Raw genomic sequence first — 19,576 nt, 5'->3', positions numbered from 1 at the left:
CCCCACAAAACAAGAACATCACGGGCAGCAGCAGCATTCACTTGTCCGCATTGCTCTGCCAATGTGCTTCAGTGCTCTGCAGGAGTCATCCCATGTGTGAGATAATGTGTAGCCACTAATTCTCAACTTTTTCAGATAGCCAAAGAGAAGGGTAACTCTACTGATTATTTGCACTCCTCAAACTATGTTAAGAATTTTCTTGTTCAGGAAAGCTACTCATTTGTTTTGAATAGACCCATGCAGGCCAAATTAAAATGATTGCAGTGATATGAACTGAAACAGTGCTCTGAAGTGGATATAATTTTCTATTTCTGCATGCAGTTGGAATTTTACAGTATGATTTTCCACTTAATCAATTACATTAAACATTATTACTCATATTTTAGAAACCTACTGAAGTCATTTCCTGTTTTATGTTGAGGTTTGCAAAAGAAAAAATCGAGCCACCTTTCTATTTTATGTTTTTATTTTTTCTTTTTTATTTTTTTATCCTGCAGTCTGTATTATCATTCTTTATTTTGTATCGCAAAGACATCTTGTTTCCACATCAGCTTCCCAATTGAGTGCCCTTTTTGGTGTGTTTAATTAGATGACTCCAGACAGCATGAACTACAATAAGCTTAAGCAACATCAGCAGCTGATGGCATTGTGTTGCCTAACAACTCCAGAACAGTTTCTCCAATTGTGCTGAGTTGCCATAGTAATATCTGCCCACTGCTGGTGGACTTGCTTGAGAAATTTAAATAAAAACAACTGTCAGACTAAGATCGTGGCAGATGCATTAGCCTCAGCAACATCAAGAGACTCAAAATTATTTCTGTCACGAGCGTACATGAAGCATAATTTTGAGATATGCCTTTTTTGCAGGCCCAATAGCCCGGTGCTTTCTCTCAATAAATATAGCTATATAGAATATGAGATGGGCACAGAAAGTTCACAGAATTATTTTTTCTCCGTGACACCACTGTTTCCTCATGGCTAACTTTGACCATACTGGAATCTTAAATTTCCACTTCATTCTGTTAAATATTTCAAAACTGGATGCTTAGCATGGGTATCGTATACTGCTCTGGTGTGAATGCAATGCAGAGATAACTCTGACTCTGTAGTCCTGTAGGAATGGCTGGCAGAGAGCTTTCATCTCCCCAGTCAGTACAGATTTTCATTTCCCAGACCTCTCTTCTCTGTAGATCAACCCCTGACTTTGATTTTTTTTTGAGGACTTCATTGGCCAAACTTTGAGCAATGAAACATTTTAGCACTGAAACATGTAAGTACTATTTCAATGCCCAGATTAAGGTGCTTCAGGTATTTATGTAATGCTACTAAACTGCGCATAATTCACCCATTCGGAAATGCTTAAGGCATTTAATCTGCTCTTCACATATAAACCGCGAAAAGACAGTTACTCCATAACATCAGAAGATGAAATTCAGAAGCTGTTTTTTATGCTGTGTTTCTACAGCACGATTCCTTTCTTCCTCTTCTTGGGATGTAACTGTGCTTTATTCTATTTATTCTTCAACTGGCTGCACATATTCCTGCCATAATATTCTCCTTTTTATCAGTATGGTTTGTTGGAAAAGGTAAAGGAGAGAATGTTTGGATGTGATTTAAAAATATCTTTTTATTTTAAAATGCCTCTGAGTTCTGAGTACTTCTGATTCTTCCCACCCCTTCAATATTTTTCAAATACTTGAATGTATATGCTAAAGTTATAGGGTTGAATTTTTCTGTCCTGGAAAGCTAATGTAGCAAATTTAGGCCAGTAGTAATTATTAGCCCATCTGTTTTACTTCACTGTCCTATTCAGACAGAGAGAGGAAAAAACCCAAATCTCTGTCTCCGCAAAAGATGCTGGAGCCTTTACTTAGCGTGTGTGTTTCCAGAGTTGTTCCATTTAACTTGATGGAATGACAGATCCCTTTCCCCTCTGCTGTTTTGTCTGTCTGTCTGCTTATATTTCTAGGATTAAAATTCAATTTAGTCAAATACTTGGGTGAAATGATGCTTTAATTTGGCCTCCCTAACAGGTTTTTTCTTCTTCTAAGCAGGAGCTGCTTGCTTTTCTCAGTGTGGTCAGCAGCCATGCTATTAAGTGATAACTGGCATAGGCTTCTGTCTTGAGCCAGAATGTCAAAATCTCCATTTAGAAAGTGTCACATTCTGCCATCCCACTCTGCCTTAGCTGTCCAAAATTAAGTATGATCAGAGCGGGGCACTGCGTAAACAGACACGGCATGGAATATTAACTGCTTGCTGATGATGTATTTGCTGAGCAATTTGCAGGCTATCATTCTGATTAATAATAAGAATAAAAAAGCTGTATCTATGGAAACAAAGTGTGGAAAATAGCTTTTATGCCTGAGGAATGCTCAAGGAAAATGGTTAGGTGGTCTTAAATGTGATAGCAGATGTCTTCTTAGCAAATCTCGGGGCACTGCAGATGTGAATAGGGATGTAGCAATGAGTGGCACATAGAATTGTAATGTTGTAAAGCAAAAAGAGAGAATCCGTTTTATTTAAAATTATTTAGAATTGTAGAACTATAGAATATCCTGAGTTGGAACGGACCCACAATGGCCATTGAGTTTAACTCCTGGCTCCACACAGGACCACCCAAAAATCAGACCATGTGTCTGAGAGCATTGTCCAAATGCTTCTCAAACTGCAGCAGGCTCAGTGCTGTGACCACTGCCCTGGGCAGCCTGTCCCAGTGCCCGACCACCCTCTGGGTGCAGAACGTTTCCCTAGCACCCAGCCTGACCCCCCCCGTCCCAGCTCCATGCCGTGCCCTCGGGTCCTGTCGCTGTCCCCAGAGAGCAGAGCTCAGCGCCTGCCCCTCTGCTCCCCTCGTGAGGGAGCTGCAGGCCACCATGACTGAGATTTAGAAGCTCTCCATTCATAATCAGCAGAGAGATTTAAACTGGCCAGGAACAAACAGGTTGTTTTTTTAACTGCATTCCAGTCACAAATTGTTTTCACAATTTACATTCATGCAAATCATTGCATTTTTTTTTCCCCTTCCTGTTGCTACTTTTGTGAACTGCCAGATCCTAATTCAGGGGATATCCCACTAATCCCACTATAAGAGTTAAATCATATTTGCGATTAACAAATTGCACCTAGATACATTCAGAAAAGTTAAAATTGCTGCATGGGGATAAAAAATAGCATTGCACCAAATTTGCCACTGCTTTTACTTTCTTGAAGAGCCTCTGTGTGGAACTTCAACTTCTGCCTCCCTTCTTGCTGTAGAGCTAAGGAAGCATGCACCTGTTATTCTTTTCTCTTTCTTTCCCATTTTACTTCCCTGGCTAGAAGGCGCTGGCCAACAGACAACAGTTTCAGGAAAGCTCCAAGCATTAAAAAAATCTAAGCCTTAAAGACGGCTTTTCCCCAAGAGATTTCCTCAGCTTATTGGCCTCTACAGGTTCCTGTCTGATCTGCACAAAGCTTCTGCTGCTGTGTGACAGTCACAGAAAGTACAGGAAAACCTGTCTTCTTTCTGTGAAAAATAAAAATAGATGCCTGAGTTTCCTCACTGGTTCTGATATTGTTGATGGACATGGAGGGCCATAATCAACCCCCAAGGCTATGACCTTTCCATTCATATTAGACACTTGTCTTGAGAACATGAGCTCTGTTCCATCTGGATGGAAGTAAGTAAGATTTGCTCCAGGAGCACACACTGTACTTTCTGACCGCTAAGGGCTGGTTGATCCATGGGGCTACATCAGAGCTTGTCTGGAGGCAAGCCCTCTGACACACATATAGCGGAGACCTCATGCCCACAGCTCTGTAGGTCTACTCCTTCTGCAATCCCTTACTGAGGGAATTAGCTGAGCCGTGAGCAGGCTGCAGCAATGGTACAGCTGTCCCCGTGGCACGGCTCTGGGCAGGGAATTGTTCCTTAGGAAACGGGAGGGGCTGAGGGAGCAGGTGAGTTTTCTATTCCCCTACCTTCACTGTTTCATCAAGCAAAAGCATTTAGCAAAGTATTGTTACTGAAGAAGATTATTTCAGAAAGGAATATTCAATTTAGCTAGTAATATTAATATAGCTTATTTTATAATTCACATCCTTTATTGTAAGCTGGTTCTAATGTGGAGTTATGCTAAAGGACTTGCCTATTGATTTGTTTGAAGGAAAGGCTTCGATGGAAGAATAAACAAAATCTTGTTTGGTGTACCTTACCTTGGTCAGCATTAAGCAGGATGCAGATCTGAAATCCTCTGTCAATAGTAATTTCTAAAGGTTTGGGGTAAAGGCAAAAGAACAGAGCTTTACAGAATGTACATTGTGTGGCCTGGTTGTTGCAGGTGGCCTTGGGTGACGTCAAGTATTTGAAAGGGAAGTTTATTTTACAGTGGTGGAAGGGGAGCCCAAAGCACGGTGGATAATTCTGTGTAACAGGAGCAGAAGGCTTTTTCAGTGGACAGTTGTTCCTCAGGGGCCAGTAAAGATGCCAGAGCACGATGCAAATTATAACGAGCTTGGTGGCAGCAGAGCCCTGACGCTGCATGTGAAACCAGCCCTTGCTCATGGGAGACGTTTTGCAGCCATGTCCCTTTTAGATTGGTTGCAAGGTTTGCTTTCCACGTAAAATTCATGCTCCTTGCCTCTACTCTGGGTTCTAAAGGAAAAGAAGCTACTAAAAGTGAAATACTACCAGGAACAACCAACCTAGGGAGCTTGTCCATGGGTTCATCTTGTAGCCAGAATGGGAATGCTTATCTAGAGGTTTTTATTGTTTGACCTTGTAAAAGCAATGGAGCAGTTAGTGGGGGATTAAAAGTGAGATAAAGGGAAGAAAAAGAAAATGTGACATAATGCAGAAAACTAAAATAAATCGAAAAGCAGTCAACAATAAATATTTAAGATATATCTTCAGATATGTTTGATGCATAATATATTTGAGATATAATGCAATAAAATCCAAACATTAATAGCCAAAATATGCATGATGATATTGGAATGTTTTAATACTTTTTGAAAGCACATGAAAAGCCTAAAAGTTCAGATATTTTAAAACTGCAGTATAAAACTAGTATTATCATTGGATTGGTGGAATACAAATGTTTATTTGCTTGAAACTGAGTTTAGTGAGGAATCTGAGCATATTGTAATAGTTCTAGCTGAATTTGTACCTCTGTGTGTCACTATGTGTCAAAAGAATTCTTTACACAAATTAAATATTTTAGTGGTTAAGTATTACTCTATAACTTATAGGTAACTGAGTTTGGAAATTCACATAGGGGCAGTACAAAATGATACAGCATCACCTGCAAAACCATGTGTGAAGGGCTGTGCTGTGTTTTACCCAGCTGTGAGTAGCAAAGTGCTCCTAGTGGATGGTACAGCACAGCTTTTCTGTGACAAACACGTTTTATTTCCATATACTTCCATTTCTGATAAGAGCTTACAGGAGGGTTTCCAGATCTTTGGCAGAAGCTATTCTGTACGCAGTCTGGAAAGTCCGATGTCTGCAGAGGTGTCTGGGCCTTCCACACAATGCTGGGTTTGTTCTGCAGCGGGATTCTCCTGAAGGGGCACAGACTGATTCCAGCGGGTGAGGCAGGAACTTGGAAAAGCTTGGTGAACAATTCTAATGCAGAGACTCCTTAGATTTCACACATTTTCTTAATTTGAGAATTAAGAGAAAAGAAATCACCAAATGCAATACATGCTAGATTGCTATAAAAATGCCCTTTTCATTTTGGCATCCAGATTTCCCCTCTCCCTCTTTCAGAAACTCGTCAAGGAAAGGTTGAAGATAATAGATAATACACCAGCAAACCTATGACGGAACACGTTTCACTTCCATTTAGTAATGGGCAGGCAGAGGCGTGGGGAGTGTGAGCGAGTTAGGTGAGTTCAGAGGGGCAACCTAAAAAAAAAAAAAAAAAAACAACCAAAAAAAAAAAAACAACAACAACAACAAAAAAAAAAACAGACCATCCCTCTCTGGAGTCTCAGGCTTACAACAGCACATTTTTCCAGTATGCCCATGATTAAACCAATTTCATGGAGAAGATAACATCACTGATAACATGTGCAAATGAAAATGATGAAGTCTTTGAGGACCCTCTTAAAAATACCCCTGCTAAAGTAATAGTGCTTCTGTAACAATGGACAGAGACCAGAACATTACTTAGGTTCTAGGAAAAGTTAACATCCTAAGTACATAAATGACAACAATGCAAATAAAATAGTGAAAATAGTGACTACTATTTTCACTACTATTTATAATCTAGCAGGTAATGTGACCAACATACTGACTTTTTTTTTTTTTTTTTTAATGTAAGTTACTTAATTCCTTTCAAAAATGAAGCACAGCAATTCAAATTTTCCAGTTCAGTTCTCTGGATCAGTGACTTTAAAGAAGTTTTATTTAAAAAAATAAATCAGCAGAAGGGTAGAATATCTATTAAGTAATTTTTTTCAGAAGTTCCTCAGTGTGTGTCTCTATCTGTCTGTCGGTCTGTCTGTCTGTCTATCTGTCTAGCTAGCTGAATTACAATAGTTTGTTGTTGTCAATATGTGTGATACTGGTAAAAAATACTGAAAATATTCATCTGCAAAAGCCATACTTTTTATTTATTTTATTTTTTAAAGAATGTTGTCCTTGTTTGCTTTTATTGATAGTACTGCTCTAAGAGGAAAGGAAAACTGTACATCCTTTGAATGTTGAATATATTTCTTTTTGTATTCACATAATCCAAAAGAAGCTGTATTAAGTGACATGTTTTATTTAGCTGCCTTGAGTAAATCTGTTAATAAATCTGAGATGCAATTTGGAAATGGAAAACTGCAATTCCTTCAAAACATCTTTTTATCAAGGGCAGAAGAATACAAGAAAATAAATATAGAAGAAAAAAAGAGATGTTAAATTTGGAATTTCATTTACATGTTCAGTGTCTATGGAGAGACAAACGGTTCAGTTATGAAATCGCAGTTTATTTACAACATCATTTGATTTAGTAATATTAGAACAAGGTTATTAAAAATAAAGGGAATAGTCTTCCATGTTCGCTCAAGTATGAGTGGATACAGGAAGCATCCCATGTATTTCTTTTAAGTTTTCCTCATGGCCTTACATCCCCACAGGTTTCCTCATGCCCAAGCTTCCGTGCACCAGATTGAATTCTTTGAGATGTGAGTCGCTTAAATTGGTATGTGGTCGAATAAACCGACTGAAAATAGTAACATAATTCTATATTATGGATCACAATAGAAAATGGACTTAAAAAGAATGGACTCAAGAAGAACATGCCTTTGTGCACAATATAGGAAAAATATGCAAATGAAACATGCTCATTATGGATATGCTCTTTGGGATGACCTGAATGAGTGTAAGCAATTTGTAGTATTGCCTTTATTATTATTATTATTATTATTTTTAACAGAGGCCTTTACAGAAGGCTACATCTTGCACCAGTTCAAATAAACAGGTGTTTATACAAAAACTAATGTGTAATCAAGCCTCAAAACACCAGTTCTGTGTCACGTAAATATCCTTAAAAATGCAACAGTCGCCATTTCTGTCTTTATTTTCAATACAGGGAGTGTCCTGCAAGGAGTTAGGAAAGGGCACATGGAATGTACTGAGGTGCATCTCAGACATTGTATTTTATTATTTGTGCTTACTTGCTCGAATTTTGCTGTGTGCAGCTGTTTATGATATTAGGATTTATTTTCTTTTGTCAGTTTGTTTTTCTTGCACAATATTTAAATGTTGTCTAAGTACTTTTACACATAGAAAAAAAATCCAATGATTTGTTTGGAAGAGAGGTTCATTCTGTCTTTGCCTTGAAGATTTATTGTTGAAGGGGGTGCAGGGTAAGTGGCAGTTCAAGTCATATTTTTATGTACTGTACACAAAGCGAATAGCACTTGGTTGATTTTGCTTCACTGTCACTTCTCACAGTACCGTGTCATCACTCAGTAGGTGCACCTGTTTGTTTGCTTTGCACTCATAAAACAAGTATTAAATCTTTATTCTCATTAAATCTCAGCACTGTATTTGTAATGTCGTTGTAAGAAGATAACAGAGTTTTAGGGTGCTCATACAGATGATTACGCTTATAAATTTAGTTGTAACTGCTGTGAAGTCTTTTAGGATTTTGGTCTGCATGTTCATTGAATGTCCACACTGCATTTAAAGGGAAAGAAGGAACCTCTTTCAGATTTAACCACTGGAACTTCTTTTAAAATCTACTTATTTTAAGGCGAAGTGAACAGTGCTCTGACACACTGACTATTAAATAGTCTGCTATGTAAGTGTGAGCAAATGTTATCTCCATCTGTGGTCTTCACTGAAGCCTAAATAAGGGAGATATTATATCGAAGAACATTTTGAATATGATGCATTTGCTGTTGTAAAGGCCAAGTTTATGACACTTTTGTATTGTGGTATTAGTATTTGGAAAACATGAAGACTATTCATTCATGCAAATGAGACTGCAGATGAGGAAGGAGGAAAGAATGGCAACTCTGCAGTTAAAATAAACATGCTTGATTGTGTCCCATAACACATTTCCTTTGTTATATTTTCTTTTGAGGATTTTTCTCATGTCTCTGTTCCTTCCCAGTTTTAAATGCTTTGTGACAACAACATTGTCTTTTTTTTTATTTTTATTTTTTAACAGAGAAACAACAACAAAGAGCAGATGTATAGGTCCCACTTGTAATGATTTTAGGTAGTGGTACATCACAGAGAAACCAGTCCCATGCAAGCACACTGTGCAGTTCTGCACCCATGCCACTGTTCCTGCAAAATCCTTGCAGTTGTCCTTGAATAGCTACTGATCAAGGAGAAACGAGTTCATGAAATGGCACATGAAGGGGCTGACCTCTTTCATTGTAAATATTGAAATGTATTTAAAGGGCATTTCCAAAATTGGACCATCTAACTCCAGAGAATTCCTATTTTCTAATTTTACAACATATTAACTAGATGATTAATATTGATGACATTGTTACTAGGATATTGCAAGGAGCAATCACTAAAATGCTACTGGGACATTTTTTTTTTTTTTTTTTTCTTTTTATGCTCTCTGTAGAGGCCAACTGCTGCAACTCCTAGCACAGAGATGCTTCATGGCTTCAGAAAAACTAGCAGAAATGCGGGATGCCATTTGCACATAGCATCAGGGTGCTGTGGGCAGGCCAGCTCACATGGCACGATGTGCCCTGCCTGCGGTGCTACTGCACAACTTCCACCATTGTGCCTGCTTCTTGCTCTCTTGGTGACAACCTTGGGACAGCCACTTCAGGCAGTGCTGTGCTGCTGGGTTATGGGCCTGCAGTTCATGCTATCAGCAGGCATTTGCCAGCCTGAGCACCTTCAAATGGATATTCAGGGATTTCAAATCATTCACTGTCTAAAATACTTTGATGAAGTAGGCCCATAGTTACTGCTTTTGTTCTTTGCTTTTCTGAAATTCAGTGTGTAATTAATGCAAATTTCCAAGATGTTTTGTTTATCAGTTAATTAAAAATCCAAAATATTGTTTTTCAATTTTTTTCTCCTGTTTACGCTTTTGTTCAGCAAATGGACTCTTGGCTTGGGACCAAATAACTGTGTTTTCTATATAATTAAGCACTAAATGTACATATATGAGAAGGACAAAAATGAAAGGAATAGGAGGATAAAATGCAAAGATTTAATTTCTCTAAAATGAGTGTCAGACTTGTAAGTTCATCGTTATTATTCTTGAGGCACATTCTTAGCTTTTAAAGAAAATGCCAAGTCTGGTTAGAAACTATTTAAAGACCATAAATTCTTCATTGGGGAATTCTTTTTTGACTTAAACTCCATGTTATTTCTAGGATTTTGAAGGCAATTTATGTACTGGCTGGCAGTGAACAGATTATGGGCAAAAATTATCTCTGCATTACTGTGATCAGAGTGATGAGTATTTTGGTTTTGTCTCCTGTTGTTTGTTTTCTTTGCCATTGACAATTTATTTTTCCGTTGTTGCTTTTCAATTTGAGCTCTTCAGCATGCCTATAAATGTTTTGTGGCATCCTCTGGGATGTCATGTATTTGTACTGATTTTGGATTACGTTTATTTGTACTTACACTGAATCTGCAGAAAGTCTGTTGAACGTAAACCTTGCAGAGCTTTTTTCCCGTTGCTTTTGTTGCATTGCAAAAGATCTTTCTTAAGCTGCTGTCTTCATCCATATGGCTGAAATTTTACACAAATTGAAAAAAAAACTTCAGAAAATATGGATAGATTATGAGAAGCTTGTAATATTGTATAATTTAAAAATTTCCAGAGAAAATATTTTGTTTAATCCAGAAGATACTAGCTATTAAAAGCATGTGGAGAATAAGAATAATCAGAAATTCTGAACTAAAATGATTCAACAGAACAAAGTACTTTTTTACTTAAAAAGGCCACATTTATTGAAAACTTAGACCAGTGCCAAGTGTACTTTTGTTTTTGCAGCTCTTGGTGCCTTGGTCTGGTGTTAATTTACTGTGTAGAGCTACACAGTGAAAGCTGGCCATCATTTCTGCTCTTCTGCATCATTTTGTGCCAGAGATACAGCCCTTTTATCACATACTGTAATCTTTTACTTTTGCCCGAGCTTTGTTGGATACCGAATATCTCAGATTCATAAAGACACAGATTAAAATAATAAACTTTGCCCTACGATGAGTGATACAAAAGTACATTTGGAAAAGGCTTAAAAGGATGTACTTTACTAACTTCACGTCCTTCGTGCCTGCTGTGCCTTAGCAGTGTACAAGCAGGCTCTCAATTACGGGTGGGGGTAAAATGAACTGCAATGGCCCTGGTGAATGTGCCCATTTATGGCCTACTATCGGGGCCCGTTGGCTCTGCCCCTGGATTTCATTAAGTAACAAAACACTGCCTCGCACGCTTCCTTCTGCCAAGAAAACCGTATTTGGCAAACTTGTACAAGGTGGGTGTTATTGTCTGTTAAAATCCTTACAACTTCCAGTCTGCAGCTTTTAAAGCAGATCAGTTGTTTCGATACCTGATTGCGGGGCTTTGTTATCTGAAAAAATAATTTGGGCCTTCTGGGCTTTATTTGCTTTCAGCAAAGACTATAGTTCAGTTTAAATAGTTCAGAACAAGCAGATCAAGCTTGCAGTTGTAGGTCAATCTGAGCTATCATCAGGAGCTTTCTAACCTTCAGGATCTCCTGAGGAAATCTAAAACATCTGCGTCCTGTCTTCTGCTGCTGCTTCTTCTGCTTCTTTTTAAAAACAAACAAACAAACCCATGTCATTACTGCTGTTGGCAAGGGTCATAGCTAAAGAAAATTTCTACCCTTTTCTTTATTAGGAAGTTATGAACAGAGACTGAAGATGGGTAATGGGGAATAAATTTTTTATCAAAATAAAAGTTCCTGCTAGTTTAGGAAGTAGTTGTAATGTGGGAAGAATTGTTTTTATCTGCTAGTAATTGTGTGAAACAGTGTTGACAGATGACATTCTGTTAAAGTAAGTAACAACTGTATTTGCCTTCCCAGTACTCATTTTAACCAAGTTCAACAACTTTGTTAGCACAAAAGTTTTCAGGCATATCCATGATCGACAAAAGGAGTGTATCTATTATTGCATCTTTCACAGATTTTTTCTAAAATATGAGTTGGTAATGTACAGTCAACTGTGATGTTTTTACAAACAGAAATTTAATTTGAAGATCTTTATTGATGAGGAATGTAAAATTACAGGTACATACAGAAGGAGATTTTTCTCTGAAGAGCACTGCCTTTTTTCAGCGATCAGCCTGAAGGCCATGGCCATGCTGCATAACCTGACGTTCTGAGTGAAATAGAAAAACATTTTTGCATTGGCGCAAGGCTTCTGGTCTAATGCATAGGAAAACATTTCCAGATAAAGCTCCTGGATTGCGATTCTCTCTTTAAGTTTTTCTTTGGGCTGTTCTTATTTGTTTAACACTTGCTCCTATGAGGGAAGGAATTGAGGAACTAAAGAAATGAAGGGTTTTTATATCTGATTGCACCTTTATGGGTTTATTTCAAAAAGCTGTAATTTCATTTAAAAAGTAATGTAGAATATGTGGATGTTTCATTGTAACTGAAAAGCATGCTCAGATATGTTTAGAAATAGAAATCCTAGGAGCTGTACAAATGTGCATGAGTAAGGATTAATGAACTATTGTATAAGTTACCATTCAATTGATTTGGATAAAAATCAGTCGGTATGAACAAATTTTATTTTATTTTATTTTATTTTTTTTTCATGCAAGCAATATTTTTTTGCATAAGCAAAGATACACACTTGGGGCTCTGTCAGTCCCCAGCAAATTCCAGTGTAGTCTTGTGTGAGATTGTAGAGCGCCCTGCCAAGTATGCTTACAGATAAATTGTCTGAGCAAAGTTGTAATCTAAAATTTCCCAAGAAAGGTTCAACTCATGCAATTTCCTGCCAATTTTGCAAAGTCAATAATGAGGATGAACTAAGTACACTTTGATATCTACCATAAAATATCAAGTAAATAAAAAAAAACTTTTAATCTTCCTTTTACCATTGTCACAAATGTAAAACCATGCTAAGGTTCCCCCCAGCCTGGATTTTCCTGTTCTCTGTTCTGTGCTTTGCTCACCGAGCAATACCTTTCTGTACTGTAGGAAGTACATTTTCATCATATCAATATATCAGAAGTCATCAAACTGTGACACAAAGCATATGTCTATCTAAAAGAAAAAATGCATTCAGCAGAACTTAAATCTGTACTGATGCTTCTTTGAAGTGCGTAAAGCATGACAATAGTAAGCAACATCCAGTGACCTAGAATCTTGTACCAAGCCAGTTTAACACACATTTCATCTATCCTTAATGTTAAGAACTGTTTACAGAAACCGTATTTGGTTAAGTTACTTTTCATTGTCATCAGTAGATAATGTCAGTCAGATTGCTCTGAATCTGCAGAAGGCATTACTTTTACGAAGGCTTCACTGAAATTAAATTTGGAATTTGAATCAATGCCCAGGAATGATGTCAGCTATAGCAGATTAAATTTGCTAAGGTCTCTTCATTTTAAATGTGTTTTTAAAACAAAGCAGATAATTCTTCCAGGCTTTGGCCTTTTAATGTTTTAGCCTTTGTTTGAACTGAATAGACCATTATATTTTGGGTTATTGAACATTACATTTTAAATGTATTTTGTAGTGCCTCTGCATATAAAAACATGGATTTCATAGATGCATGTGTTTGAACAATAATTTGTAAGTAGCAAGACATTCCATATTTTATCTGTCTTTTGCATGCTGTCGTAACTGTGCTTTTATATTTTGAAGGAATAAATGAAAGGAAAAGCAGATAAATAATTACTGATGTGAGGATCGTCTTGTACTTATCTTCAGAAATCAATATACAAAATGCTTCGTCAAATATTTAGTACTGAAAACAATATATAAGACATAGGAAAATGCTTAAATAATTCAATTTTCTGTCTCTGAAAGAATTGTGTATTAGATATGCCTGGCCAGGATTTTGTGTTGTTGTAACAAGATAACTCGGCTTTTGTTCACCCGATGATATGCTTATGGTCTGAAGCCTGAAAATTGCTACCCTTTTTATTTTTATCTGATGTTACATTAATAGCAGCTGTCATTATTATTTATATCTTAATGTTATAATTGAATCAATGGCATCCTGCAGCAATGAATCCTGCAGGTAAATCATATAGTCTATATCCTGCTATTGAAGAGAAATGTGAAGTGTGCAGATTTCAAGTACTTAAAAAAAACTTTTAAGTAATTGGAAATACAAAGAGCCAGCTTGCAGCAGTGCAGAGCACAGCTTTGCCAATGCAGCTTTATCCACACTGGCACTCCTTTGCTCCATCTTAGACTCCCAGAACCCCGGTTTTAGTTGATAGGGACCTCTGCAGCTCAAGCAGTCAAAGCCTAGATCAAGGTACTCGGGGGCTTGTCTAGTCCAGTCTGGAACTCGTCCTAGGACGGAGCTTCCACAGCCCCACTTCCAGCTTTCAACCACCCTCATGGTGAAAATTCTTTTCAAAATATTGTAATTTCTCATTTTCTTCCTAACACCATTATTCTTTATTTCTTCTTTTTGCCTCCATTCTGTCAATGTGTACCTCTGAGCAGAGTCTAGCTCCACCTCTGCCTGTTTTCTTTGACTGGGTAGCTGTAAGCAGCAATAAGGTCTCCCTTAAGACTTCTCTTCTCCAGGCTGAACTGGCTCAGTTCTCTTGGCCTCTCCTCATAAATCATGTGCTCCAGAGCCCTGGTGGTCCTTTGCTGGACTTAAGTCAGTATGTCAATGTCTTTCTTGTTCCAAAGAACCCAAACTTGGACATGATTCTCCAGGTGTGGTCTGACAAATGTCAGCTAAGGGCTCAGCAACTGTGAAAAGGTATGGGAAATGTTTGTAATTCTTAGGAGGAGAACTGACAACCCAAAACTGATACGCTATTCCATAAATCCACGTCGTTCTCACATATTAATTTTTGTATGAATAGCATGAAACTGTGAGTGGGATGGAGAATGTGAACAGGAAATAATTATCTAATGTTCTTCTAATGGAAGAATTTAGGGATAACATGTATAGCATGTGTTACACTTAAAACATACACATAACAATGTATTTTCTATAATGTGTTACTGAAGTGTAGAGCAAAATTGCCCCAGGATGTTGTAGAAAATAACGAATAAAAGATTTCAAGAGAGCTTTAAGGGAATTCATATGGAATGAATCTAGCCAGGGCCAGGAGATGTGCTATCAAATGCAATCCCTGGCTCAAAAAGTGTTTGGGAAGGTGCTGGAAAAAGCTCGTATTATGCTTAGTTAATTTGTTCTCTAGCTATGTAACATTGGCTGTTTCTGCAGATAGGATATTGGCCCGCAATAATCAAATCAAAGTTCTTGATAACCATGATATTGCAGAAAAGGGGCTGGTTTATTGAATAAAAAGAAGATATTCTTAAGGCTGTATCCAGTAGTAGCTGCAGTCACAGTAATATTCTGGCATGTTCTTCAGGTCCAGCTTGAGTCATGATCATTTGGTGTAAATGTTTGCAGCAATTTTAGAGTTACAGCTCAAATCACGATTTATTAAAAGTGTAAGATTAATGACCAGTGCACATAGTGCACATTCTTTCTTTTTTTTTTTTTTTTGTGTGTGTGTGTGTGTATAATGTATTACAAAATGTAATATAAATTCCTGCCCCAGCCCATGCAAAGGACTGTGCCACTGGGTGGCCTCTGGCTTGGCAGCTGCACTTCACCATTTGCATCGGTGCTGACACAGGCAGCAGCCACACAAAGAAAAGTCCTCCAGGCAGGGAGACCTCAGTGGGAGCTGAATCAGGCCTTATCCACGCAGACAAACTGACTGAGTTATACGGTCACTTTCTCGAGCAAAATCCCAAAGCAGAACACCTCAGTTTACAGGCTTATTAAAACCAGTATGGGCTCACCAAAGTTTTGCTGTTTTATTTTATTTTTATTTTACTTTATTTTATTTTATTTTTATTTTATTTTTATTTCAATTTCTTACATGTCCACTCAGGCTATTGAATTTAAATCAGAAAAGGCTTATTGTTCAGCTTTTACTTATCTTTTATTAAAAGACACACACATAATCTGATGGATGAGCCCATCAGTGTTGGAAGCTATCAAACATATGATACTTTTGCTAACCAATCGGTATAAAAACCCAACACCCCCTCCCTCTTTTTGCACGAATTTCATCTTTCTGATGTCCAATTAAGTTACTTCCCAGAAAATAGCTGTGGCAGCACAGAAAATAGAACTGTTTGAGAGCTCAGCTGGGGCACTCAGGCTGATTTCACAATGGAGATATTTAACAAACACTGGAAATTGTTTTGATCATGTAAGAGTGACAAATGTACCATTTTGTCAGAGATTTAAGAACTTTTTTTTTTTTTGGTTTATCAAAAAAATAATGTGATTGGAAAATGATCTGTAGGTATGAACAAGAGCTAGCAGTGTGCTGCGGAGAGGATGTGTAAGGCAAAGAAGGAAAATGGAAAAAATATGCTATTATTGGAAGCTGGAGCTAAAGCAGCTGGAAATCAGGGACAAGTTTATTCTTAAGCTTTAAAATTTAAAAAAAAGGTTTTTGTAAAGATACACTTCAACAATACTATTGCTCTTGAAAGTGATGTGGAATTAGTCAAATTGGTGTGCTAATCTGTGTGCAGCACTGCATCTGGCTGGATGAAGCAATACATTTTTCAGATCACAAAGCATGCATTCATACTCAGTGCTATCCATAGATATTTTCTGAATAGTCAGAAACAAAAATATTTTCATTTTGAGGGAAGTACAGACTACTATTTGTTGCTGAAGAGTTTCTAGAATTGATAGCATGGATATTTTGAGGACACTCTCTCTCTTTATAAGGAAATGACTGCATTCCATTAACAGAACAGAAAATTTGATTTTACCAGTCATAAGAATTCTCCTGCAAGTAGCTGAGCATTCGTGTGCTTATAATGTGCTTTCCTGTTGCTTCTCTGTGGGATCCTCCACTCTCGTCTGTTTTTATAGGGTATTTTTGAATATCTCAACCCAAGCTAATTGAAACACGTATTTTAAAAATCAAGTTTAAAAAATGGAAGTAAGGAAGATACAAGGGACCATCTACATTTCTGATTTCACATTTTTGTCTGTTCTATTCTCAAGCTTTAGAAAGAAAGATTCCATTGTCAGCCTGGGTATTCAGCTCCAGTGTTTTTCATAGCTGGGAATGCTTCTTTACTTCCACCCTAAACTGCGCTTGCTAGAAATTAATCTGATTACTGTTTCTGCCACCCAATTAAATTTGAGAAACATTGATTATTTTTGGTTTGTTTTTTAGTATTCACATCAACTATGTATAAAAAGTATTATATCTTGCCGAACTACTCAATGCAGTTATTGTATCATTTCTTTATGCTAACTTTATTCTTTACTTACATTCATCTATACTCATGCAATTCTTTATTCTTGTCCACATCTGGACTCATTGAAATTTCACGCACACAGTAATAAAGTTTGGTGCCTAAAACTGGATAGAAGAACTCACCTGAGGTTTCCTAAACACTTTGTGTATTTTGCATTTGCTTGCTTATAATCTGAAATTTGCACATTTTATTTTATTTTATTTTATTTTATTTTATTTTATTTTATTTTATTTTATTTTATTTTATTGTGGCATTTAGACTTCAAGGACTTAATAAGGAGCAGGGAGAGCCCTAACCTGGTAAGGTAGCTGTCAGATAAAGCAGAATTTTTTCAGCTCTTTTCCCATCTGTAAGCTGATAAATCCATGTTTGGTTTATGCTCAGTCTGTGTTCTAATTCAAGGACAACTTTCTCACTATTTTATTAAAGATTTTCTTATGTTTTTGAGTGCAGCAGCAGAGTGAGTTCACTCCTCCAGCTGCCACAGCTTGACACAGGTTCCATTTGAATTAACCTCCAGGCATTTTTTTTTCTTTATTATTGGTAAGAGGTTCACAACTGTTTACATGTGGTAAAAATGCTCAGAAATAACACTGATGGAGATTAATACCAGCAGGAAGCATATTCAAGGAAGTGACAACTTAAATTCTAATGATAAATAAACAAGCAAAGGGAAGCAAAATAAGGCAGCCCAAAGAGGATCCTGATGAGCTCAGCTTTATAGGGCTTACTCTTCTACATTCCTTTTAGTAAATCTCTATCACAAGTATGACATAGTAGCTTTACTGGTCCCCACTAACAGGCAGTCTTTCTTCAGATGTTTGATATCCAATTGTTCAAAGGTCGATAAAATATGAATTAATAATTAGATAATTAATTTATGCTTTTAGAACCCGTCATTCTAAAGAAGTCCAATATTTAAGAAACAAACAAACAGTTTATTTTAAAACTCATTATGTTAGTTATGGATTTGATTTGAATTAACATATTTCTCATATTTTGTTTGGAAAATATATTCATGGACATTTATTCCAAATCATGGGTTGATATGAAAAACTTGACAGAGGGATGTTTTGCTAGCACAACTTTAAAACTTCCCTAAACTTTACCTTTACACTTTGGTTGAACTTGCCTGTTCCAGTGATATTAAACACAGTTAAGTGATACTAAACATCTGACTGTCAGCAGAGGTTTGCTCTTCTCATTAATCTTGTTGCATGCTAGACTGTTGAACTAAGTTTTAAATGTGCTGCTAGTTTTTACCATCAGTTGAATACTACAATCATCTTTTAAGATGTTTATAAGCCCAAAGCTGGATTCCATCTTGCTAGAATTAAGGTTAAAATGCACAATATGTTAACAAAAGACCCTTCTGAATTCAGCAAGGATTTCAAGTAATGTAGCAAGTCCCTGAGTGCAGAGGTTCTGAACAGACTGATTTTTAATCAGATAATATTGTGCATACTCCAACACTGTCACGTCATGTAGTTAATAATATTCAATTCTCTTCTCTTTCTTTTTCTCTTCTCTTCTCTTTCTCTGACTTTTAGAGATTATTCATTTTATACAGATGGAATTCTTTGAAACTAGAAGCTGTGAAAATTAAGGTTGAATTTGTTGATTTTCTCAGGTATCTTACATATCTGTTGTAGGTCTTTTTCTATATAACATATTATCCAGGTCAAGTTGAAGGATGTAGGGAATATGTTCTTGGCTCTTTGCTAGGTACTCTTTATATATTTATTTTTGTACCATGAGTATACAGTACCAATGACTCCATCTCTTGTTGAAGCAAATGACATTTTGCAAAGGTTTTATTAAAAATTCCTTTTTAATTAGTCAGGGAAGAAAACTAGTGATTCTACAGATACATTTTTTTTGTTTGTTTTAAATTATTCAAAAATATTTTTGTACATCACAAGAACCACTTGTGTATTGAATAAAGACATAAGAAATAACATACTTCTCTCAGTATTCTATTCCCAATGATGGTCAGGAGAAAATACTTAGAAAAGGAATATAACAAAAAGATTGTATATAAAGTAATCCTTCTGTAATATGCTTTTTTATCTTATGATATTCCACAGCTTGTAGACATCTTAAGTTGGAGTTTGCATCTGAACCATTTTGTTAAACAACCCTTGTTGGACTTGCACTGAATGTATTACCTAGTCGTTTTTGAATTAATTTATGCTTTTGGTCTTCTGTAATGTATAGTTCCACACTTAATAATGCAGCTCTGTTAACGGTAGAATCCCTATGTTGCATTTTCACTTTGAGATAAACAGAGATTTTTCTTCTCTGCTGGCATCTGTTCTGTTATAGTCTTTTATAAATATCAAGAGACATTTTCTTGTTGCTATGGTCCTTGTGGAAGTAATATGTAGCTGAAGGGAACAATTTTCTTGTTTTCGTTGTTGAGGTGTTCAAAATGGATGCTTGAAATAACCTCTTTAGATAGTAGTTAGCTGAGACAACTTCACTCCATGCTGTATTTGTCCACACACTTACCGCACCATGGACTAGTTATTTTCTTTGCCTCTGATGTAGTTCTGTGGGATAAACTTGCAGATGCTTTGTCAAATGTGGTTAGCCTTCTTCCTTTCGCCTTTTATTCTGTTCTCTCTCT

General features: G+C 36.8%; 1 protein-coding gene across 3 annotated transcripts in view; it reads left to right on the top strand.

Annotated features, from left to right (window-relative positions):
- Nucleotides 1-19,576, top strand: part of PDE1A (phosphodiesterase 1A) — a 209,032-nt gene that overhangs the window by 32,075 nt on the left and 157,381 nt on the right. The window contains exon 1 of one of the 3 annotated variants that reach the window (XM_035331260.1): nt 13,075-13,236. The exons of the other annotated variants lie outside the window; for them this stretch is intronic. Coding sequence (XP_035187151.1) covers nt 13,217-13,236 — 20 coding nt within the window. The 5' untranslated portion in view covers nt 13,075-13,216. Of the gene's footprint in view, nt 1-13,074; nt 13,237-19,576 lie in introns of those variants that run through there. 3 annotated transcript variants of the gene reach the window in all.

Source organism: Oxyura jamaicensis, chromosome 7, assembly GCF_011077185.1.
Source record: "Oxyura jamaicensis isolate SHBP4307 breed ruddy duck chromosome 7, BPBGC_Ojam_1.0, whole genome shotgun sequence".
NCBI lineage: Eukaryota > Metazoa > Chordata > Aves > Anseriformes > Anatidae > Oxyura > Oxyura jamaicensis.
Note: the sequence above shows the minus strand (reverse complement) of the source record. Positions and strands in the feature narration are given on the sequence as shown.